The 22,873-nt window shown below is 37.9% G+C and overlaps 4 protein-coding genes across 16 annotated transcripts; all 4 read right to left on the bottom strand.

Annotated features, from left to right (window-relative positions):
* Positions 1–411: 411 nt before the first annotated feature.
* LOC147536942 (omega-amidase, chloroplastic-like) lies at positions 412–4,079 on the bottom strand. 8 transcript variants are annotated; one of them, XM_086644608.1, is made up of 11 exons: positions 3,658–3,986; positions 3,389–3,505; positions 2,982–3,203; positions 2,726–2,828; positions 2,328–2,402; positions 2,126–2,204; positions 1,493–1,508; positions 1,316–1,396; positions 1,110–1,192; positions 832–966; positions 412–762 (listed from the first exon to the last, which is right to left on the bottom strand). In XM_086644608.1, exons 1-10 carry the CDS (start codon positions 3,703–3,705, stop codon positions 870–872), a joined length of 921 nt encoding a protein of 306 aa, XP_086500734.1. In that variant the 5' UTR covers positions 3,706–3,986; the 3' UTR covers positions 412–762; positions 832–869. The 8 variants fall into 8 exon arrangements, 5 of the variants coding, with proteins under 5 accessions (XP_086500734.1, XP_086500733.1, XP_086500737.1 ...); XM_086644607.1 differs by having other exon boundaries at positions 412–711; XR_015226341.1 differs by lacking the exon at positions 1,493–1,508 and having other exon boundaries at positions 1,316–1,438.
* A 253-nt stretch (positions 4,080–4,332) lies between these two features.
* LOC147536941 (developmentally-regulated G protein 2-like) lies at positions 4,333–9,041 on the bottom strand. The gene is made up of 12 exons (XM_086644605.1): positions 8,854–9,041; positions 8,509–8,592; positions 7,456–7,523; positions 7,268–7,344; positions 6,820–7,000; positions 6,523–6,579; positions 6,020–6,094; positions 5,721–5,840; positions 5,404–5,574; positions 5,098–5,211; positions 4,819–4,989; positions 4,333–4,690 (listed from the first exon to the last, which is right to left on the bottom strand). Exons 2-12 carry the CDS (start codon positions 8,576–8,578, stop codon positions 4,595–4,597), a joined length of 1,200 nt encoding a protein of 399 aa, XP_086500731.1. The 5' UTR covers positions 8,579–8,592; positions 8,854–9,041; the 3' UTR covers positions 4,333–4,594.
* Positions 9,042–9,994: 953 nt separating this feature from the next.
* On the bottom strand, positions 9,995–16,799 carry LOC147536940 (uncharacterized). Of its 6 annotated transcripts, none has more exons than XM_086644604.1 (10): positions 16,067–16,623; positions 15,563–15,711; positions 15,274–15,339; positions 13,744–14,410; positions 13,573–13,631; positions 11,674–12,666; positions 11,447–11,581; positions 10,616–10,966; positions 10,474–10,530; positions 9,995–10,382 (listed from the first exon to the last, which is right to left on the bottom strand). In XM_086644604.1, exons 6-10 carry the CDS (start codon positions 12,652–12,654, stop codon positions 10,209–10,211), a joined length of 1,698 nt encoding a protein of 565 aa, XP_086500730.1. In that variant the 5' UTR covers positions 12,655–12,666; positions 13,573–13,631; positions 13,744–14,410; positions 15,274–15,339; positions 15,563–15,711; positions 16,067–16,623; the 3' UTR covers positions 9,995–10,208. The 6 variants fall into 6 exon arrangements, with proteins under 6 accessions (XP_086500730.1, XP_086500726.1, XP_086500727.1 ...); XM_086644600.1 differs by having other exon boundaries at positions 14,242–14,410; positions 15,210–15,339; positions 16,067–16,622; XM_086644601.1 differs by having other exon boundaries at positions 14,242–14,410; positions 16,067–16,622.
* A 16-nt stretch (positions 16,800–16,815) lies between these two features.
* Positions 16,816–20,242, bottom strand: LOC147536939 (small ribosomal subunit protein uS3x-like). Its single transcript, XM_086644612.1, has 7 exons — positions 20,164–20,242; positions 19,374–19,494; positions 19,119–19,266; positions 18,841–19,012; positions 17,689–17,743; positions 17,462–17,593; positions 16,816–17,210 (listed from the first exon to the last, which is right to left on the bottom strand). Exons 2-7 carry the CDS (start codon positions 19,401–19,403, stop codon positions 17,028–17,030), a joined length of 720 nt encoding a protein of 239 aa, XP_086500738.1. The 5' UTR covers positions 19,404–19,494; positions 20,164–20,242; the 3' UTR covers positions 16,816–17,027.
* Positions 20,243–22,873: the final 2,631 nt, after the last annotated feature.

The following is a 22,873-nucleotide window of genomic DNA, read 5'->3' as shown; positions in this document are numbered from 1 at the left end:
ACTGAACTCACGGGACAGGAGAGGAGAAAGGAGTAGAGATAGAAAGGTTCCATTGCCTGGGTTGAAGGAGAAGTTAAAGAAAGCATTGGAGATTGCAGAAGCAATGGAATGGCTTCATAACCAAAAGGCTAAGTTGATTCACAGGTACTTGAAGCCTAGTAAAATTTCTTGGATCATGCCACATGCACGTTCAAGTCGCAGATTTGGGCATGCTAAGTTCTTGGGAGATGACGAGCCTGCACATAGTGGCAAAACAAGCGGAACCAACCAAGCCCAGACCTTGCTGTGGAGATTTAAGTGTAGTTTAGTATGGCTACACAGAGCCATACAACCTACCACAGTCCCCAAATAACTACTTCACCCAAAGATAGTGACTAATCATAGGAAACGACACAACAAACACACAGATTAGTGAAGCTCGGTTTGGTTGAGTGGTCACATATATCTCTCTCCATCAGAGAGACCATGGTTCGAATCTTACCATTACCTAAAAAGAAAGACATACAGACTTCATCTCGATATTACTACAACTTGGGGGTATTATCACTAAACTTAAGCATTGGTTAACAATAATTTACTCATAGAGAAACTACAAAATGAAAGCTTAATCAACCTGCAGGCAACCCAAAGCACATAAAAGAGCTCATTGAACCCTTTCGACGTTCATGGGATAAAGAGTCCGACTGTTCATTCACATCCATCGCTTATACCCTGAAGAATATCTAAGGGGGGTTTGTCACTTGCTTTTAGCAATATAACTTCCTAAAGACAACATTTATTTTCCGTTATTATATTAATTAAAATACGGAAGTTTTTTAAAATGATACTAACCTGATATAGGTGGATCAGAAAGTATAGAACAAAATATATTATGAGGTATAGTTGTTGGGTGAACTGTTTGGATCTTGGATGTCTAGTAAACAGTAGATATCATCTCGCTTTTGTTTCTCAAGTGGAAGATTTTTTCTGTACATTCCACCATCAACGATAACTATTAGTATCTAAGCTTGTATTAAAATTTCATACAAGTAAAATTATAGGGATTAGATTCAACAATAAGTAAAGAATAATTAATCACATTGTTCTTTTCGAGACCAAGGGGGAATCACCTTTGAGATTGAATTCGAGAATAATCTATCTCGGCAATCAAAGTAGTTTCTTCATGTCCTGAAGTTGCAATTATTTCACCATCCTACAAAGTACAAGTTAAAGAAAGTTTCTTTTATAATGCAAAACCCGTATTCCATCAAGTATAATAAGATTATTTGTACCTAGCTAGCTAGCTAGCTTTGTCATCATCCTACAAAATACTTACAGGTCCAACAAGAGTAGAATGACCCCATATCATGTAGCTACCGCTAGAGTTTCGAGCTGGTGAGCAAGTTGCGACAAACAACTACCAACAGAAAACATAGAAAATTCCATGGACGGTTTTAATCTGCAAGAGGATATATTTGGATCATTGGACGTATTAACCAGAGCTTGAGAATACCTGATTATCAGCTGCCCTGCAATAAGAAAAGCCCATCTATTGGTGTATATGCTAAAGTAATAAGATGTCTCACGAACTAGGTAGTCGTTAAATATAACGAATAACTAAACAAAAATAGTCTCCATAAATAATAGAGGGATATGTAAAACTTTTTTTGAGGCTGAACTCTGAACATCCCATCATGGAAGGCGAGAAACTCGTAAACCAACATTCTAGTAATCTGATTTTGGATTCAAATAATAATATAAACCACGGTCATGCAGATTGAACTTTCCAGTTATTATAATTGTCATCCAGTTCTGGGCTTCTAGCACAATAATAATAAAAAAAAGTGGCGGACATGACCAAAATATTGCAAAGGAAAGGAAAATGTTTGAAGCACACCCACGTTGACCCCTCGTGTACAGCTTCCTACGTGGAAAATAAGACAAGGGGTAATATTGTTCTTTCACTCTTTCAAAGGATGTGAAAAGTTGATAATAGTCTTATTCAAAGCGGTAGGGTGGGTGGTCAACAATGGTGTAACTCTACCAGAGTTGTAAATGAAAACTATAATTTTATGCAAGAATTATTAAGTTGATTCTTACCGAAGGCGATCTTAAAGAAACAGAGTAACGAAGTATTGGTACTTGCCTTGCTCTCTGTACAAGCTCCCACAGTAATTCACCAGTACTCATGTTAAATGCCCCAGGATAGCATATTAAATCAGCACCTGGTACCCGACCCAAGCAAATGAATAACTTCGATGACTTTAACAAGCAGTGGAATTTATATAGATACCCATGCTTGAAAAGGAATAACACTAGCTTGAGAGAGAGAGAGAATGATAGTTTACCTCTCTGTTTATATAACATTGCAAGTTCCGGAAAGCGTAAATCATGACAGATTCCTATCCCTATACGACCAACGTCTGCATAAAGATTGATACGCATTAGATTTAATCTTTCTTCCTCAAAAAATGGTGCAAATTGATTTAGGAAAATCTATTTAGGTTAATAGGTTATATGATTGACACAAAATGGGCGAAGAGCAGATGGGCCACAGCATTAGCTATTAGAGTTGTTATCCATGTCTTAGTTTTCAAGTTAATTCAATGGAAGTTTTTCAGATTGATTTTTTATCTTTGAAGCCCTCAAAGACAGAAACCCTTCAAACATGGTATCAGACCATTCTCCTGATCGATGAACTGTTGTACCTATAGTAAACAATATCTTTGTTGTCGAGTAAGAATACCTGTATCTACAACCGTAGGCGCATCTCCGGCTGTAAAGGCATCAGATTCCCTGAAGCAAACATCCCCTGGGATGTCAGGGGTATCAAGATCAAAGAGATGCACCTGCAGGTCACCAATGATGTTTCCTCGACAAGTTAGAAGACATATCAGAAACCAGATATCGGTACGTACAGTTAAAGATATTGAGATAAAACACGTAATTGTGGTTAAGAGAAGATCAGACTGCATTTGTATTCATCTTATGCATGAGCCTACTTTTCTATGTTTAGCCATCAGCTTTCCATCTGCGCTAAATACACAGCTAGTGTTATATAACCGATCGCCACATCTTTCTGGTATAGACCCACCAATAATTGTGATCCCTTCACGACGAGCTACTTCAGATAGCATCACGAATGTTGGCGATCCATCTTCATCACCAAAATCCTCGGCATAGTGAGAGAAGTTATCCATAGAATAAGGACAGTTCCAACTTTCCTGTAATAACAAATCAAGTGAACCAACATAAGCTATATGTTACTTATCACCCCGATAAATAAACATCGAGCCAATATCAAATATGATTCAAATGAGCTAGAAATTCTACCCACTAAAGAAACATAAAACAGAATGAAAAAGAAAATCAAATTGTATTTCATATCAATTAATAAGCAAAAACTCACAGGTAAAACAACAAGTTTTGCACCCTTTCTTGCAGCATCTTCGATCGATTTACGTGCTCGACTAATATTTGAATTCTTGTCTAACCCAACTGAAAACTGACACAGAGCAATCTTGAACTGTTGTTTGGAAAATAAAACCAAACTAACTATTAATCAAACTTGGGCAAAACATTTTTATGTAGAAATGGTTCTGCTACCCAATTATGTGAAGAGAACTAAACAACTAACAGACAATGAGTGAAGTATGAAAAAGGGTGAGTCTGAATGACCTTTGTTGTTTTGAGTGGTTTAGATGGAGATTGAGATGGAGTAGCCATAACTTCCCCCTGCCCCCTGACTAGTGATCCAGCTCCCCCCAACTGTGACAAAACTCCAAACCTTTTAAAGCATCAAAAGATCAACTATCACCCAATAAACCCTTGGATGATTGACAAGTGTCAATGGTATGCATCCATCTGTTAATCTATTTGATAGTTCTCTCTCTCCTTTTCCTCCACCATCAGTTTCTTCAATCATTTCACCCTTCAAATTAGTATTTCAAAACAAACATAAACAAACTCTAAATCTATTATCAGCCAGAACCCAAACCCTAATAGCCATTAAGTAAGGAAGTGTTTGATATAATTTTGAAGAAGCACCTCTGGTCCTGGCAACTGTTTGATATAATGCCTCAAAGAATTCTAACAGTGTCAACAAATACGTGAGGTGAAGTAAATAAAAGTTATATGGACTCGCGAGAGCTTTTGGAGTCTAGACTATAGTTGGACGCTCGAACTTAGTAAATCACGAGATCTTTTGGGTGAGCTCGTGGAACCTTCGCCAAGAACGGAACCTCGTAGCTATGGGGTTGGCCCTGAGGTTTAGAAGGCGGGGACAATATCCTTAACTGCTAAGGCTTGGGCACAACTTTAGTTTCAAAAAGGAATATACAAAATTCCATTATCTTCTCACAAGTCTTGAAGATCATTTATTGCTTGCTTTCATTGATTACACAATACATGCTTCGACCAACCTCATCTAGTAGGTTTAGTTTCCATTTTTACTTTAATATTCATCTATAAAATGTGAATAAAGATATAGATACACATGAATACAGAGTCTTCTCATAACCTTCCTCATCTTCTTAGCTAACCATCTTAGAATATTCCCAGAGCAATAAAGATCAAAATCGAACTTGTTTATGTATATTAACGCTCCACATGACGACTAGTTCTTAAGGGGAGCCTTCTTTTGTCTGTCGGATATTCGAGCAGGTGCTATCGAATGTGATTTGAATCGACCTCGTCCTCCCTCATCAGTTTCCTGTAAAATACAGAAACACATAAATATATCACTCCCCCAAGTACCCATTTCCTTTTTTAGGAAGTAACATATAAGACTCGACACGAAAAGATATGTTGAAAGTAAAAATTATCATTCAGAAAAGAAACCTTTTTCTTCACAATCTGAACGACATCCTCGTCATGTAGAACATGACTAAGACCACAATGTTGCGGATAGTGTCTTGCTCTTGTGCCCCATACAAGCACATACTTCACATCCTTCACCAGATTCCTGTGTATGTGATTACAGAAATCCTCTACTGTGCAGCCTCCTCTGTCCTGAAAATGGAGGATATCACAATTTGAATCCCTTTTCTTGTACCCATCAAAACAAACCAAATCATTACTCAGAGAGAGAGAGAGAGAGAGAGAGAGAGAGAGATTTACAGCAGAAAGAACCACAGGATCAGAGAAATCTGGTTGCTGTCCTTGTGGCTTTGTGTAAACCCTTACGAGTCCCATTGCGTCCCACATTGTTGCTAGTAGTCTATCAAAATTCAGCTGTTTAAAGTACAAATGAAACAGATGGAAAATTTAATTTAAAAGTTCTGAAGTTCACCGACCAAAGAGAAAACATAACCTTACAATATTGGGGCTGCAACCAACCCAAATGATCGACTTGACTTAGACATACTTAAACTTTCTCTAGTTAAAGGTAGTTCAGGGTTTAGTTTGTGGTAAGACAAAATGTACCTTGAGATTGCAACTAATGACAACAGAATGTGGCTGCCGAGCTAGTTTGTCCACGTCGTCAATTCCAATAACATCAATCTTGTTATAGACATAGATACACTTCATATATTTACGGTTTCCTTCAATGATATCAATCAGATCATCCACTGTAGCATCCTCGCGGAACAGAAGCTGCAAAAGTAGGGAGGAATGTTGGACAATAGAGCATGAGTGGGAGAGAGTTGAATTGCTGAAAAATGTGACTAGTTCTCGAAGAGATTTATAGGAACAATGCTCTAGAAAGCGCATAAACCATGACAATGAAGACAATAAACCACCTCGGCGTTGTGTATTTTATACTCGTGCAGGATTTGGTAGCAAAGCTTCTCATCCACATGAGTCAATTGCACTGTACTGTTAAAAGAAATACCTCCTGTCTTTTTCTTTTTGAAGTATATCTGCAGATAGCAATAAAAGCAAAGAGTGATTAATGGTAAGGTACTCCAAATGCAAGCAATAATCAGCACAAGTTCAGTAATATAAATTTTCAGTCACTAGAGAGAATAAAACGTATCAAAGTGGCTTACAAACGGAATCAAAATCAACAGCTTCAGCATCATTCCGGGGACTATCTAACCTGAGGTGGTTTCTTGTTTAGACGCAAACCCACAGCTTCCAATTCCTTTGTTAATATTTGACGATGACCCTCACTCTGAAGCAATCGAACCCGGAACATGTTTAGAAGAAGATAAGAAGGGAAGATTTGTCAATTAGATTAAGAGACTGGTTTCTGGTTTCTTTTAATATTTGAATATTTGAGAAAGGTACCAATTCTACCGACATAAACTTTGTCATTTGAGTAAAAATTGTTATGATGAAAATTCTGATTACAGACAGAACTAATGAGTTTACGAAAGAAAGCATGTAAAGAAATTTTATACCTTTGTTAAGGACAAACAAATAAATACTAATGAAACACACCATATTAATGATCTATCCTACCTGAGAAGACAGCACACCACAAAACAGAGGTTGAAGTCTTAAAAATAGTATATAGAGAAACACGTAATAGTTGAAGTATTAAGTACCATCACAGCAGACACTAGGAAGATACATGCTACAAACAAAACAGAAGCTTACTTTTGAGGCATCAAGAATCATCAATACAATGTCCGACGACTTGGAAACTGCAATAACCTGAAAGACGAAACAATACGATCACACTAGAACACTTGTCTTCCTTCCGGAAAATCTAAATAAGAAGGTTAATCAAATAACTTTTTTGAAACAAAAAAAATTAATTAATAACAAATTATAGGCACTCCCGATATCGCTCCAAGTTTATTCATATTTCATGCAAAGAGGAAAGAGAAGTAGCACAAATAGATGACAAATGATGATAAATATGAACTAAGATACAAGAGAACCACCAATTACCTGCCTACCACGTCCCTTGCCTTCAGAAGCCCCTTCAATGATTCCAGGAAGATCGAGAAGTTGAATTTTGGTATCATTGTAATGTATTATCCCAGGAATACACGTAAGAGTTGTGAACTCATATGATGCCGCTTCTGAATGTGTTCCAGTTAACATCGTCAGAAGTGTAGATTTCCCAACACTGTAAAAAGTCGTTCAACGTTATAAGCAAGTATATGGACACACAATACATAGAATAAAGTAGGATGCATGATTTCTATTTTTCGTACAGAGTAATATTTCTGAATGTCATAGTGCAAGAGGTGAAAGTAAAGAAAAGTTAAGGGCATCAATAGAAAAAACTGGGAAGCAGGAAGAAAGCAACAAAGAAGAAAACACAAGGGAAATAAACTAATCCTACAAGCACAAATATTTAAATCATTTTGCTACAACGTATATGACGACAAACCTTGGAAATCCAATTAGTGCCACACGTCCATGACCAAATTTCGTCACTTCAAAACCCTCTCCAGCTCCACTAGAACCCTGATGCAAAAACATAAAAGATGAGAAAAGGAGTAAGAAAGACAAGGAAAATGTATCTTATTACCCATAAATACAATTACATTCACAAACGCACATCCACACTTTACAAACCTTAGGAGGCTCCAATAGTTGTGTCCTTAGCTTTGCTATCTTTGCCTTCAATTGCCCAAGGTGGTACTCTGTACAAATATGTAATGAGATAGATTCGTAACTTCAGTCCCATACAAAATCTAAACTAAAAGTAAAAAAGAAAATGACAATCAAGTGCGGGATAAGACATTAGAATTTAGCCCATCCAGATAAAGGCATTGATCGCCCTGAAACTCCAAGAAGATTTTAGAATAGTTTTTCGGATGGCTTGGAAAAGGACTACAGGCATATTGCGGGTGAGGTCGAGTTCCTTCCTCGCCTCCAAGTGGTCTCGGGCCAATCTCACCTCAAAATCTAGCTCAAGAGGGGAGGCTTTTCCTCACCCTTATAAAGTGACCACCACACCGTCCCACTCCCACAACCAATGTGGGACTGACACCAACAATCTCTCCCTTCACACTTATACCTAGAAGACCATCTTCCCCTCCACAAGGGACCTAAAATTTTGGTATATTTGAACTCTGATACCATTTATGTGCGGTCCATAGCTCAAGAGGCGAGGCTTTTCCTCGCATTTAAAGCATCTCCAATGCAAGATTCAAATTTTAAAAACTCTCACCCAGGATTTTTTTTAGTCTCTCCAATTCAAAACTTAATTTGGGTATTAACATGGCAACATTTAATTCTAAGATGTCTCAAGAAGAAACTCAATATTTTGAGATCTCTCATCTCAATTGTCCAACCAATACTAAGAACAAAACTACCCATCTAGGTAACGACACCTCAGTAATAAGTTTGTAGAGTGTTGCACTGGAGACGTCTTTTGAATTGAGGATCTCAATAGTGCCATCTAGGAAAGAAAATCATAATTGAGACTTGACACATAAGAAAAATCCGAGTTTCTTTTTTTTGAAAAAAAAAAATTTGCATTGGAAATGCTCTTATAAAGTTATAGGCCGCCCCCTCCCACAAGGAATTCGGGACTAACTCCAACACACATCCTAAAGCTATAATGCTCAAAACATATCCAGTGAGAGGCAAGAAGAGTGAATTCAAGTGGATGAAGGGAAGAACCTGTGGCTTTATTTTTCTGAGTCCTCGCCATTTCAGCTTCGATTTCTTTAATCTTTTCGACGATACCCATTTTGAATGATGTGTCTGCCACCAATAGAAGAAGAAAAACGGATAACAATTTGGGAGTTGACACACTAATATAAAACGAGATTAAATTTTTGTCTGCCAAATTCGACAAGGTTTGTTCTTTTTAATTTCAATTATGAAGTTTTCGTAATGGGTATGAAAGATTATGAAATTCAGATCCAAATTACGTAAGTTTGAGGCTCTGAGCTAGCATGCATTAGAATTGTGGAAACAGAAAAAAAAAACAGTGAGAGATGAAAGGTCAAAAATTTGACTAACCTCCTCCTCCTCCTCCTCCTCCTCCTCCTACTACTTAGATAGGTCAATCGGATTCCCCTCACAGAGACTGACGATGGAGATGAGTAACAACAACAACAACCACCACCAAAACCCTTCCTCCTCTCTCTCTTTCTGTCTCTCTAGAAAGTTCAACAGAAAAGTGGAAAACTGAAAAATGGAAGTGACTTGAGGATTATTGAGGGAGGCTGTTATTAATCTATGTAATTGATGGGGGCGCGCCCTAGTCCATACTCCATAATCCATATAGTTAGTTGGTCAATCAATCTATGTGATTAGTTTGAGTGATTTCCTTTGGGAGGTGGATTTCATCATACTCAATGTCATCATTTTCATGTGTTCTGATTGAGATTCTTGACGAGAATAGTGTAAATACAAAAACATGTCTGAGTTGTTGCTTTTGTACGAGCGGAAAGGTTGCTTCTGTACGAGTGGAAAGGTGAGGTGAGCTACGTCGTATACTTATTTTTATTTTTTTGAGATTGGACTCCAAAAATCATTACATTTTAATGGCATTGATACATCATGAATATAAAATGCAACATACTTTGAATTTGGATAAAACACTGTAAGGCCTTAAAAGGGAGTGTCTGACCACTGTATCAAAGGGTGGCCCGACGGCAATGCCTTTCAGAACCTCATCCCCTTCTTCCCTTCTCAACAGAAGGCCACTTGTGACTAAAAAATTGGAAGGAAATTCTAAAAACAGCCTCTATAATTCCTTTTGGCACTTAGAGCCATCCTAATTGGAGTATTAATCTCACTTACAAAAAAATTGATAGAAATTTTCATTCTAAAAGATGAAAAAAAACGAAAACTATTTTGCAATATGTTGGGAAACCAGCCTGCTTTGCTTAGATGGTAACATGTACGTTTTCCCCCCGTAGAAATACCACCATTCGAATCTTGCAGGAGAAAAATATTGTTCTTGAGGAAGAGATCACACAAATATTGGCCATCATTCATTTACAGTTCAATATGACAACCATATTTATCAACAGTTTAACATTCAAAGCCAGGATCCTGCATCAAGAAACAAGAACTCACAATAATCGAATTACACCATCATGAACGGAAAGAGGAGATAATTAACCTTTATGATCAAACTCTGCAAATAATGAGATGGTAGAAAAGGGTTTAGTCCAGAAATTGGACTACCACTTGATCTGGAGATAAAAAATTGAATTTTCAGGTACAACCCTCAAATAGAAAAGAAGAGCCAACCCCAGAATATGAACAATCTCTGCAGTAACAGAAACATCAATTCAAAGAGTATCTGCAAATACAGTGCCCATTATGTATTTATCTAAAAACTTATTACCATACTAATCTTACAATTACAAGAACCCGGATCTTGTTTGATGTACATTTGTAACACTTCTCCCGCTGCAACCAAATGATTTGCTCGCGCATGTATCTGCTGTCTGTGATTGCTTCTCCGCTAGCTCTCTTACCCGTAATAGTATGTCGACTGGGATCGGCATTGTAGCCTGTTTCCTCGAGTTCTTCATCTGTAGTATTTTATCGAAATTTATACAAGAGCTTTGCCAACTTCTATCTTTTACGTAGAAAACACGAAAAAGCAAATACAAGCAAACTCACCCCTTTGTCAGTCGGCGATTGTGCGAAACTCGCTCTCAACAGGTTCCTCCACTTGTCCTACAAAATTATTATAAAATCAGTTTTGACCTTCATTTACAACTTAACCTTCATCAAGAGTAATCTTTGTTAGCAATGTAATTACCTTCAAATCAACAGAAGTGCGGTAAGTATAGGACGGAAAGACAAGCCTCTTGATTTCAGACCACCTTCCAGCCCCATACCTAGAAACTCCTTCAATCAGCTTCATAACCTCACAGAGAGTCCATGCTCGGTGATGCTTCCTCCTCGGAACACCTTTGGCTGTTGACATATTATGATCTGAATAATCTCCAGATACATCTACATTATCCATCTCACCAGCTTCTTGCAGCTCACTCGTACATTTAGCCACATACTGTTTCTCTTCCTCTTTCTCTTCGTTTTCATCTTTACCTTCATTTTCTTCTTTTTCTTCTTCTTTCTCTTCCTCTTTTTCTTCCTCTTTTTCAGCAAGCTGTAAGAGGTCCAGGACATATAAAGATCAACCATCTAGCAGTTATGCGCTACCTGGAGTGACCGCTAGACAAATAGTTCATTACATAAATAGAACTCCACTCGACAGTCAGTACGTGGTAAAAGTTAGTACACAACAAATACTAATAGTACCGTCAATGCCTCATATTCCCACAACATACAAAGTATGTAGATGCCTCAAAGGGTGAGATGAAATAGTACAAATAACTGGGACCACCAAACATGGAAAGAAGTATTTTAGCTATGAAGAGGATAACACTGGCTCAAGCAATTTATCAAAACAGGTAAGGGGTTTCAGAATAGGAAAAGAGAAAAAGAAACTCAAGTTAGGTCAGCAAGCTAAATTTTCAGGAATCGATATGCAGATCTAGTTTGATTTGATATTGTTATAAGAATCTTTACAGATTAGTTAAGCTTCAACAGACACCAGTCCACTCCAAGCTGATAGAATCCTACTTACAGGTGGTAAAATTTGTTGAGGCACTCCATCTTCCCCACTTTCTTCTCTAGTACCATTATCTTGTTGAGAAACACGGACACCAAGAGCTTCCTTGACTAGTTCTGCTGCCATATCCGCACTACCAGGATGATATTTCTGTCAATTGCAAAGAAGCGACTATGAAGACAAGGACAGTCCGTAGCAAAATGCTAGAAATATATTACCAGCTGGAGTATTATTGCACATACCATTAGAGGCATAAAATTTTCCCTAGGGCGTCCTCTTCGCACACGAGATACATATGGGACCTGCACACCAGATCCTCCAAATGATTCCTGCCTGGTGACAATAGCTGACCCATCCAAACAAACGTTACGAACAGGTCGCCCAAGAGGTATGGTATCAACTTGTCCAGGTCCAGAATGTTTAAAAGATGTTACCAACTTTCCACTGCATTCCCTTGTATCAACATCTGAAAGTTCTTCAATATACCTCTTGGTTGGCTTCCTAACTCTTTTTGATGTCGTCTGATCAGTAATGAGCTCTTCAGATTTATATACAAGCTCTGCTTCAGATTTCCGCAGTCTTTTGCCAGATATTACCTCTCTATCTCCAACTTGGTTAGTGGGGTTGGTTGGTGAGTCTCGGCGGATAATGCGACCATTTATTTGGTCCCCATTCTGACAGCTTTGAATTCCACATTGTGCATCCTCCTCAATTTTCTTTTTGATAAGTGTTCCATCTTTGATAGTAAAGGTAGTGGTTGAAACATTACAAGAGTTAGTCAACCCCATGGCTATCCGCCTCTTAAGCCAGAGCTTGTCCTTTACAGTCGTTTCTCGACCAAAAGTTGCTCTGAAAGTCTCATGAAGTTCTTTGACTGATAAGTTGTCCAAGCAAATTTCCCCTTTTATCTTAGAAAAGTCTGGACCCGAACTACTGTAAGTGGCAGATCGCATAGAAGAAGATCCAGCAACTTTTGGAAGATCTGTAGGTTTCAAACATGTCTTGCTCCCCAATTGAGTAGTACACTTCTCAATGTTCTCATTCACTTTCGGTGACAACAGAGGTCCAGTTTCCTGCAAAGCTTGATCTGTCTGAGGCTGTCCATCCTTTGCTGGCAACTGACTAAGATCTGAACATCCATCATCCACTTTCTTTTGACAAGAACGCTCAGTAGATCCACATGACACGCGGAGCCTCTCCTCCTGCTTGACCTTTTGCAACATCACTCCTATATACTGCGGAGAGGTTAAGAGCATGTTAACAAAGGCATCTATAACTATGTGGTATTGCAAATGCAAAAAGTCGAATTGACAATAAAGATGCGGATTCAATTGCAGGGCCATTAAGGAACACCACTGTTTTTTACTCCACCCTAAAGGTGTTTTACACGGTCTCCAGTTGAGTATCAAAATCATATCTACTCAATAAAACTAGGAAAGAACACTCAGCAGGATCATGTAACAGCAAAAGCGAAGAAAATTTATCGTTTGCCTTCATTTTTAAGTTCAAGAAAAGGTTGAGTCAGAGAGAAGGTAATTCTGATTTCTTTTCGTCCTTACCCTTGAATAGATCTTTATCAAGTAAAGAAACAAGATTGGTTACCAGACTGAAAAGAGATGGAATGAAGGAGATGGGGCTAACTGGTGTCAACCACAAGGTAGAATGTGAAATGGAACATGTTTTGAGTTCACCGGAGGACGAAACTTTCTTGAATCCGAGCTCTTCAAAATTTTCACGATGTCAAGACTAATTACAAAACATTCCCCATTGAATATTTTGAACCTTCCACAGCCTGGACTCCTCCGACTCAGAAAGCCCTACATAGTTTGCTGTCACAACACACATACATTTGGCCATCTGGGTACCCAGCTCAACCGACACTAGATATTGTTACCACAGAAATTGAGCGCAACCCGTAAACTACCAACTACTGAGTAAATCTTGTTACACAACATGCTGTACTAAAGTATTGATGCAAAGTTCCTAAAACAGAAGCGCAGGACAGAGCAAAAATGTTATTGTCCAACGCTCCAACATCACATTTCAACCCAAAAACTACAGAAGCAATAAAGACTGACACCCAGGGGAATGGAGAGGTCCCTGTACTTTCTTTCGTAAAAACAAATGACACAGGGACTCACCTCCAGACGAGCATTTAACTTTTGCACCTTCACTTCAGCGTTCTGCCAATGCGAAATCCCTGTAATATATGGCTCGTTAAGATGCGGTAAAAGCATTTTATAGATCACAAAGTATGGAGTGTCAAAGAAAATAATCACTGATCAACTAGAACAGGAAGTAAACCAACATACATATTGCATGTCAAGCACTTCGGCCCTCAAACCGTACATTCTATAGCATTACCCTTCAAACATACACAATGGAATGAACCCCTAAGTGTATAACTTACAAAGCGAGACACCCAGAAGCTACTGATATAGTATTTGCTGGTCCTCCTAAGGAAGTAAGAGTAGTTTAAAGAACATGAAAACGAATTGCGTGCACAAGAAAAATTGCTGGTCTTTCATTAAGCAAAATTTTTTCAGCGACCCGCCTGCAGTTTCTGCATTAAGGTGAAAAGATAATTGCCTATAAGGAGGCAGAATTTTGTGGATGTAATTATTGCAAACATCTGCTTCACTAGTTTCCTTCTGCTCCTTTCTTGCTGTCAGCACCCGTATAAATTTTGATTTTATGCCATCCTTCCCACCAACTTCGTTTTCCTCAGTATAATTTCTTTTGTTAAGCAATATATACAGTGCTCCCAAGTAGACAAAACAAACACAAAACAAGAACAATAGGAAAGTGACCTTCTGGACCCTCTAAGTTATTGCTGTTAATTCCATCTGTTGACATGCACCTCTTAGTCTGTCCTGTGTCAGAAACTAAAGGAAGTTCACTTTTATCGTCTTCAAGCACGTCCTCGACCTCCATAACTTCATCATTCATAGCAGGCACTAGCCTTCCATCTCCTTCCACCTGAAAACAGAAGAGTGAGCGAGCTGATCTAATAGTAAAGGTTCAGTAAACAACAGAAAGGGAGAATTTATAAGCAAAAACTTCAAGATTCTGTCCTACAGTCCCGACATTGAATCGATTAAGTTAAGGTGTCAGAAAAACTGCATTACTACCCGCTCATATCTAAATTGCTAGACAGTTTGAGGTTTAATGCTACGGCTCCCTGAAAAAAGTGATGGTCTACTACCTTAGATATCTCTTCAACAGTTTAGTGAATGAAGTTGACTCGAGTTTAAAATTACTTGGTTTACGGTTTACCTAATATGTTGCTAAATTCAACAAGACCACAGCACAGGACAAGCAACTGATTGGCATTTGTAGAAATCACACATCCCTTCAGAAAAATTGAATATAAGGTAGTTGAAGTCCTACAGAAAGCCTACTTGCATGTCAAGCCATTTGATGTGCGCTCTGGAGAAGGACAAATGGAGAACCACTGGATTCTCATTAGTGCTCACTTACCGCCTAAATAACTAACTATAAGTTTATAACCACTTAGACAGAGAAGTATCTACGCAAATAAGCAGTAGATGAAGTTAGAACAAGAAACATAAAAAATTTCATGTTGTAAGTGGTTAACTTTGAACACCTACTTCCAAATTCAAATGCAATTTTCCTTAAGAACCCCATGCTTGTGATCAAGCTTCCTAGGAAAAATAATATTATATGCTAACAATTTCTTTTTAAAGAATCATTACATATTTGACATGACATGTAGATACATGATACATCATTGAAACTATATGAAATTCAAACCAACCTTAAGACCATGAGAACTCATCCTAAAGGCCATACAAATTACATCGATAAAACGAGGGGTTTACCACAGCACCGAAGTATCAAACTCTTGACATCCCAGATTAATGACGTCATAAAAGAAACATCTCTACCTAGTAATGTAGCAAAGGACATAGTCATTAACGAAGCAAGGCTACTAGTGAGAGCTTAACATTTCATGCCCACTTTTCCAGCAAATTGTGGCTACTTGCTCAAATTAAATCCTACTTACGGACCATAGTAATAGGATTTGTTGAATTAATGTTTTAAACAGGAAATACAAATCGAAAAATTCGTTACGACAAACCACTAAAGAATGTAAATTAACACAATTACCCGAACAAGTTTGTAAACAACAGGATTTGTTATCTCCTTTGTTGAAGATAAAGATGAACTATCTCTTGCAACCAAACTCTTCTTGATCTGTTGTTCTTCATTTTCCTCTACTATGGCCAGTGTTTCCATAGCAAATCCACCACATGCAACTAAAATGAACAAAACAACAATAGACTATTATTACGTACTCACTAAAATAACATAATTTCAAGAAATGAAACGTTTTTCAGACCCAAAAGTCCATTGCTACTCTCCTAATTAAAATTAACACCCATTAAAGGGGAACCAAAGGCATGCACTTAAAGTCCAAGAAAAAAAATCATTTTTTTTTATGCTGGCTAAAGAAAAGCTGAATTTTCTGTCTGGGTAAAAAAGAGTTCATGTTCCATGTAACCAAAACTCACCAAATACCTAAAAAAAACTAAAATTGTTACTCAAATAGAACAATTTCAGAGAGATTAGATTCTAAAGATAATAAAAAATAGTTTGCCTTTTTGAACTCACCATTCAAAAGGGTGAAATTAACCACAGGCAGAATCTTACGTCAGTTGTCATCAACGATCAAACACAATATAATTGAAGAAAATGAATCTATAAAGCACCTAAATTTGTGGAAGAACTTTAAACCTAAAATGGGAATTTCAACAAAAATCGACGAAAAGAGAACTCTTTAAACTCTTCACTTTGAAATCTATGAAATGAATTGTGTAGTTCTTTTTCCGAAAAACCCCAATTCGTTTGGGAAATCACGAGGACGAAGCTTTAGAAACACGCCAAGAAAATGAGGTAAATTAGCTAGTAAGAAAATTTAATGAAAACTGGAACTTTTCTCTCTCTCTCTCTCTCTCTCTACTTTCTCTCTCTAGTTCCTGTTTCTACTAGAGTGGCTTTTGGTTACCATGAACGGTATGAAAACCACGGATTCGAGATCTAGTTAAGTGGAATTGAAATGAGAAGGTCAAGTCCGGATAATAATTTTTGCCCTAGTTTGGGTTCGTTGTGTTGCTATGTAAACCTCCCCCCCTACTTTCTTTTCTTGGAATACGGGAAGTTGAGTCCCAAAGCATAGTGGTCAGTCTCACAACACTATTTGGTACCCATCCGAGCCATTAACCAGGCCAGCCGGTGCCCTGATTGGGCCCGATCGATATAGGCCAGTCCAGTTTGCCCAGCCCGATTAAACCCATTCTCAATGGTATTGTTTAAAATTTGAATAACTTTTCGAAGAATCTTAACATTCAAACACCATGATCTTTGTAATCAAACTTTAAACCATATAACATAGAATACGATTACAAAAACCGTATAATAAGCACATAAACTATTAGAGAAACGACGACGGGTTTATTTTTCTTCACAAACACGGATCTAACAACTTAATCCACAAGACAAAATTATAACCAGGTAGTTTATGTTGCCTATAATAAATAAAAGTTTCGGAACTATTTAAGTTTTCTGAAGAACATTAAGACATTGATATAGGTGGAGGTTCAATATTGATATCAGTTGCCACTGGAGTTGGGTGGATGTATTCTTCCTCGTCCTTGGGGTGGTGGATTGTTACAAGATCGGGCAATGGTGTAGTTGGTCCTTGTTTTCCTTTAGGATCCCAATCCAACATTATCTTCACTTTGATTCCGAGAACACCCTGTTAAATGAGATAGAGAGAGAGCAGTCAGGATTCATAAGCTATGAAGACTTCCTCACTCAACTGGAGTAGAGATTTCAAAGAAATGAAGCTATCGTATCTATATCCTTCGATAAAGACAAAATGAAAACAGAGAAGCTGATCGTGGTACATAAGGATATCCCTTGTCGGAGTTCCAACGGTAATTTATGCAGCTACCCACACCTTAGCATGGGGGGATATGTAAAAGGAACTTGACAAATAAGTTTTACCTGTCGAAGAAGAACATGTCTCACAGCTGAATCTATGTACTCATTGACTGGCTGTCCTGAGGAAATCATGTATCCATCCTTGAACTTCATTGACTTGGCACGCTGAGCCCTGAGCTTCCCACTAACAATCACCTGTTTGCAGTAACAACAGCATGATATTTTTTCCGCAAAGAAAAATCTTACCCTATTATGAAAATTTTCAGACCAAAATAATATCATTAACTAACCTCACATCCCTTTGCTCCACTTTCCATAACAAACCTCAGGACACCATAACAAGCCCTTGAAAACAATATTCAATTAGATATAATCAACAATTTGTTCTTGAAGCTCTAACATACATATTGGCATATTAAGATTGTGATCTCGTCAAGTTTGCATCAATAGGTTATGTTCCCATAGACATGAAAGTACTCATAATTTTCACTTACAAACACATATGCATTAATGCATGCACTCGAGCTGTGATAAAACAACAAATTCTTTTCAGCATATGGACAAAAATTAAAGAGATGGCATGTTGTATTCAAGACTCCATCTAATTTACAATAGAGTTTTGACATAAAGTCAGCAACCCTAGATATCTCGAAGACACATAAAGAAAGATAAATAAATGAAATGGTTATTCCAGATGTACTTGACCCGACCCTTCACATTATCGCATCTTTAACTTATCCTATAAAGATATCAATCTTGAAGATTACTTGGGAACGACATCAACAAGTAACAAGAAGCAAAGTTTGACAATGTAAATTCCTGCTCCCCAAGGTTTATAGCATAAATGGGTAATGTCATGATAGAGTACAAGTTAATTTCTTCACAATAAGATAATGCATTAAAAACTGAAAGGAAATCACTACCCGAGCAGGGGGGAGATCAGTTATAATTTCACCAGTCTGAACTATCAACTAAGTAATCTAACTGTACAGTCTAATACAATAACTACAATTTGTCGAAGAAAGCCAATTTAGAGCTAAATGCATTTCCGCTGATACCAAATGAAATCGGAAATCAAGAAGTGAATTTCCATCGTCCCCGCGTTACGGAGTACAAATGTAACTCTAGTACTGTGACAAGAACGGGAAGCTAGTTTGACACAGTTTATATGAAAAGGCAGAAGGTTAGTCAATGTCCGTCATCACTACGGCAAGAAACAGTGAGCAACACAAGAGGAAACTTACGAACACAAAGAATTGATCAAACAGTTGCACCAATCAAATCGGCATTTCAGCAATAAGAGCATGAGAGCAACACAACCAAATCATTTACATCCAAACTATGTGATCTACTAAAAACAAGCTCGAATAGAATTCATCCTAACCCATTCAAGCAATAAAGAAAATGAGAGCTCATCAACATCAAGTACATCAGATTTGTACCTGCGAACAGCCAGACCTCCAAGAAGCTTGTATCGAAGAGACTCAGCCTGAGCTATGGCACAAAGCCCTCTGTTATTAACTTTCTCAGCGTAGAGTTCCACACTGTTTTCAGGGAATTTGAATCTTTTCTGAACAACTGAAGTCAATTCCCTAATCCTTCTGCCCTTTTCCCCTAATAATTCGATTTAGAACACTAAATTACAGAATTTTAATAGAAAATTGGCACAATTAAGCAATAGTAATTAGTTCAAAACCCTAAAATTGACATAAATTTTTACCAAGAACGTTCTGAGTTCGAGTAGCTCTGATGATGATCTCAGTACGCATCGGTGTAACTCTAACCTCGACGCCAGAATAACCGTCCTCAGCAAGCTCTCGAGTGAGAACCTCATTGAGCTCGGCAAAGAAAACTCCATCAGCGACGAACTGTAACGAGAAAATGAAAGTAGTGAGATACGACGGGGATCTATAGAAACAGAGAGAAGTCTGAGATCTAGAGAGAGAAAGTAGAGAGTGAGAGAGAGAGGATTGACCTTTCGCTTTTTGCTCATTTGAGTCGCCATGTTTGTAAGAAGAAATTGGAATGAAGCAACGGCAAGTTGCAGAAATTTGATCAACGCTGCGTTTTTCTCAAGTGTTTCCCTTCGCAAAACCCTACTTGGAGGGTGTTTGATTTTGTTTTCACTTAATAAGTGCGGGCCCGCAATTTTAGGTTGTTTGATTTTTCACTTAATAAGTGAATATCACTTGTAAATGGGGTCAAAGTAAGTGCAACTTACTTTCTAAGGACTAAAAAAGACATTTTTATCCTTCTCCGAATATAATAATTACCAATATAATTATAACTAAAAAGAAAATCTTAAACAATTGATAACTAAAAAAATCTTTTTCTAACTTTAGCGATGACTCTTTTCCTTCTTCACTCATCCTTCACCTAAGTTTTTCTCCTAATTTTTTTCGCATCTCTTCCTTCATTAATCACGGAACCACCCAAACTCCATGATGCAACGTAAGTTTTTCTCGTTCATAATTCTTAATTATTTGAGGTTAATATTTTCAACACAAAGTATTTATAAACCGTAATTATCTTGTATCCAAACTCGCGAGCATAATGAATTAGCATGAAATGCTCAAATGTAACTACTTTAAGGTCAAAATAGACAATTTCTCATTTTTATGACATTTAAAATTAACATAAAAACAAAAATCAAACACTTAGAAATGATGGAAAACAAACGCCATAGCACTTACAAGTGATATCACTTACTAAGTGATAATCACTTAGTAAGTGCTAGCACTTACAAGTGCTAAAAAATTAAACACCCTCTTGGTCAGGTTTATATGCTTCGGTATACCCGCCTTTACCGAAAAGCATGATGTTGTGGATTTTTATTTTCATCAAAAAAAGAAAAAGGGCGCGTCTATAGGGGCCTCCCGAAATTGCTTAGGCGCCTCTCCTCCTTAGGCGCCTCCACAAAATTACTGTAGGCGCCTCCGAGCACCCCCCATCTTCTTCAATAATCCTAACTCTGAAAATCAAAGGCCATCATCTCAATATGAATCAAAATCGGTTTCTCATCTGATTCTTAACCTGCTGAAATCGTGGCACTCTATTCATGTTCAGGAAAACCTAGATTATTAGGATTGAATTCTATCCCTTTACGCAGAAGAAGAGAGAGAATTTCTAATTGAATTGAAAGTTCCTGTCACTGTCATCGGAGCTATCATGTGATGAAAATCCGATGTTGTTTTAGAGATCCAGCAACACAAGAAGTAATCCTCGGTAATGATCAAACTTTATTAGTACCTAAACTGCATGCAGTTAAATCATCATCTTCTTCGAAGATTGAACGACTAAGAAATCTGTTTATTATAACTGGCGCCATTGCTGAAGCTCGAAGATTGATTGAACATAATAATCTGTCAAGCGTGTATCGTCTTCTCTCTTCTACTCGAGATTTGATGAAGAAATCGAGTTCGATATTACCGGATGCCGAGTACCTTCAATGACTGGAAACTGAGTTAACTCTGTTTCGCCTCCTCTCGGACGGTCCAGTCCGACTCGTCTCGGACTCAAATGTCCGAGACCCAAAGCATGGTTTCGGACTGGGCCTAGTCCGTGACTAGTCGGACTGGACAATCAAGCTACTATCGGACTGGGCCTAGTCCGATGTCATGATTTGATCTTCGGACTATTCAGTCCGGGAGGAGGCGCCTATAGATGTCGGGGTTTGACCACGGTCAAACCCCTCTTGGAGGCCCCTACAGCCATTTCGAGAGGCGCCTATAGACGCGCCCAAAAAGAAACTACCAAAGTCTTTTTTCATCACAAAAAAAAAAACTACCAAAGTCTTTCAACAAAAAACTACCAAGTAGTCCACTGGTTGGACACTTACTTCTCACCCCAGAGGTCACTGATTTTTTTTTTATAAGATGAGGTCACTGATTTGATCCTATCAAAGTGAAAAATCACAATTTATTGAATTTGATATAATAGAACTAGGCATCACCTGTGAATCGGGCAAGAGGGATTCCTGACGGTTACTAACTTATTGTCACACCAAAGATATTGAGGATTAAAAGAAAAAATCTGTATTCTTCTTTAACTACATCGAAAATGATTTTAAGAAGCTTCGAAATAGATATTGAGGTCACCACAAAAGATCCCGAGAATTGAAAGTTTGTGCCTTGAATAATTCATAAATAAATAAAAAAAAGTATTTTAAATCGATCTAGTATGAATCAATTTGTATCATTCAGATGTTAAATCAATCACCAGACTCAAGTGAAACTTCAAAAAGAGGTTGTTGTGGGACAGGGAATCGAAGAAAAAAAATATTAATTTTAGAATTCTAATTAATCAATTGACAGCAGACCGAGAAGGGGGGGGGGGTAGAAGAAAATAGGGAAGGCAGTAATGGAAGTGGTGGAAGGCTTGACAAAAATTCGAGGTCAGAAAAGAAGTCCGGACACAATTGGGGGTCAAAAAAAAGTTTGGCCACAATTGGGACCAATTCGGCCAGTTTGTCATAGATTAGGGCCCAAAATCCAACTATTTGTCTGCAAGGTTATTCACAATGGGATTCCGGTTTTAGATAATATTGGCAAGATCATTCTCACTGTTAATAGTACATGCAAGATTTGTGGTCAAGAGAATGAGACAGTTACATACCTATTTGGTGACTGTCATGGGTTTCAAACCATCCTTACTTATATGGATCCGACTTTTACGAGTCAGATTCACAGTAACCCTATCACTACTATAAAAAATCTTCTCAATAAGAATAATAGCTTAAAAGATTATTGGTATGATTATACTTATCTTATTTGGCATTGGTGGAAAGCTATAAACGATCTAATCTTTCAGAATGTTCAATCAATCATCGTCTCATCATCAAGAAGATAAATGGAGACCTCATGTATGTTCCTTCTTCCTCCTCCTCTTCAACTAATGTATCAATTTGCCAGATCACAGAATGGATACCTCCTGATCCGGGGGTTATAAAGATAAATGTCGATGGCACTTACAATCCCTCCCAAGCTTCCGCAGCTGCCATTTGCTAAAAATCATGAAGGTACAATATTGGGAATAAAATCGATGGTATTTAACCCTAAATCAGCTCTTCATAGTGAGCTAACGGCGGTGGGATTAGGGTGGGATTTGGCCGAAGAGATGGAGGCTTCTCCTTTTATAATAGAGACTGATGCTCAAACCCTAGTGGCCTTTCTATCGGACGGTCATCAAGACGCACCGTGGAGATTATCCGATGAAATCGCACGAACAAGTGGACGGTTACTGGCAGCCCACGCAACAATCCAATATGTCGGTCGAGATTGCAACACCTCAGCGCATGACTTAGCGCATTCTATTTTAAGTCCATAATGTTGGCTAATGTTATTTTTAGCCCCTTTCTGTTAACTTTTCATTCTATTTCATTCCAATTTTTGTATTGAACGGTATGTTTTCAATCAAAGGATGTTTCAAAAAAAAAAAAAAACCTGTTGGCAACACTTTTGAAACTGTTGGCGACAC

This window comes from Eschscholzia californica, unplaced genomic scaffold (assembly GCF_041429995.1).
Source record: "Eschscholzia californica isolate CP2 unplaced genomic scaffold, dmEscCali1.0.p SCAF_5, whole genome shotgun sequence".
NCBI classification, from domain to species: Eukaryota; Viridiplantae; Streptophyta; class Magnoliopsida; order Ranunculales; family Papaveraceae; genus Eschscholzia; species Eschscholzia californica.
The sequence above is the reverse complement of the archived record's forward strand: the minus strand, read 5'-3'. Positions and strand labels throughout refer to the sequence as shown.

Excerpts from the sequence above, each read along its gene's own strand:
- LOC147536941 (XM_086644605.1), bottom strand. The coding sequence starts at position 8,578 with ATGGGTATCGTCGAAAAGATTAAAGAAATCGAAGCTGAAATGGCGAGG. Across the intron at positions 5,575-5,720 it reads ATAAAATACACAACGCCGAG|CTTCTGTTCCGCGAGGATGC; the intron begins GTGGTTTATTGT and ends CTACTTTTGCAG. Across the intron at positions 4,990-5,097 it reads ATCCTGTGGTTCTTTCTGCT|GACAGAGGAGGCTGCACAGT; the intron begins GTAAATCTCTCT and ends CTCCATTTTCAG.
- LOC147536940 (XM_086644599.1), bottom strand. The coding sequence starts at position 15,691 with ATGGAAACACTGGCCATAGTAGAGGAAAATGAAGAACAACAGATCAAG. Across the intron at positions 14,411-15,562 it reads TTGTTTACAAACTTGTTCGG|GTGGAAGGAGATGGAAGGCT; the intron begins GTAATTGTGTTA and ends TTCTGTTTTCAG. Across the intron at positions 10,967-11,446 it reads CTCAACAAATTTTACCACCT|CTTGCTGAAAAAGAGGAAGA; the intron begins GTAAGTAGGATT and ends GACCTCTTACAG.
- LOC147536942 (XM_086644606.1), bottom strand. The coding sequence starts at position 3,705 with ATGGCTACTCCATCTCAATCTCCATCTAAACCACTCAAAACAACAAAG. Across the intron at positions 3,204-3,388 it reads CAAAACTTGTTGTTTTACCT|GAAAGTTGGAACTGTCCTTA; the intron begins GTGAGTTTTTGC and ends TTGTTATTACAG. Across the intron at positions 967-1,109 it reads TCTCGAATTCAATCTCAAAG|AAAAAATCTTCCACTTGAGA; the intron begins GTGATTCCCCCT and ends TGGAATGTACAG.
- LOC147536939 (XM_086644612.1), bottom strand. The coding sequence starts at position 19,403 with ATGGCGACTCAAATGAGCAAAAAGCGAAAG. Across the intron at positions 19,267-19,373 it reads AAATGAGCAAAAAGCGAAAG|TTCGTCGCTGATGGAGTTTT; the intron begins GTCAATCCTCTC and ends TTCTCGTTACAG. Across the intron at positions 17,594-17,688 it reads GTGGAGCAAAGGGATGTGAG|GTGATTGTTAGTGGGAAGCT; the intron begins GTTAGTTAATGA and ends TACTGCAAACAG.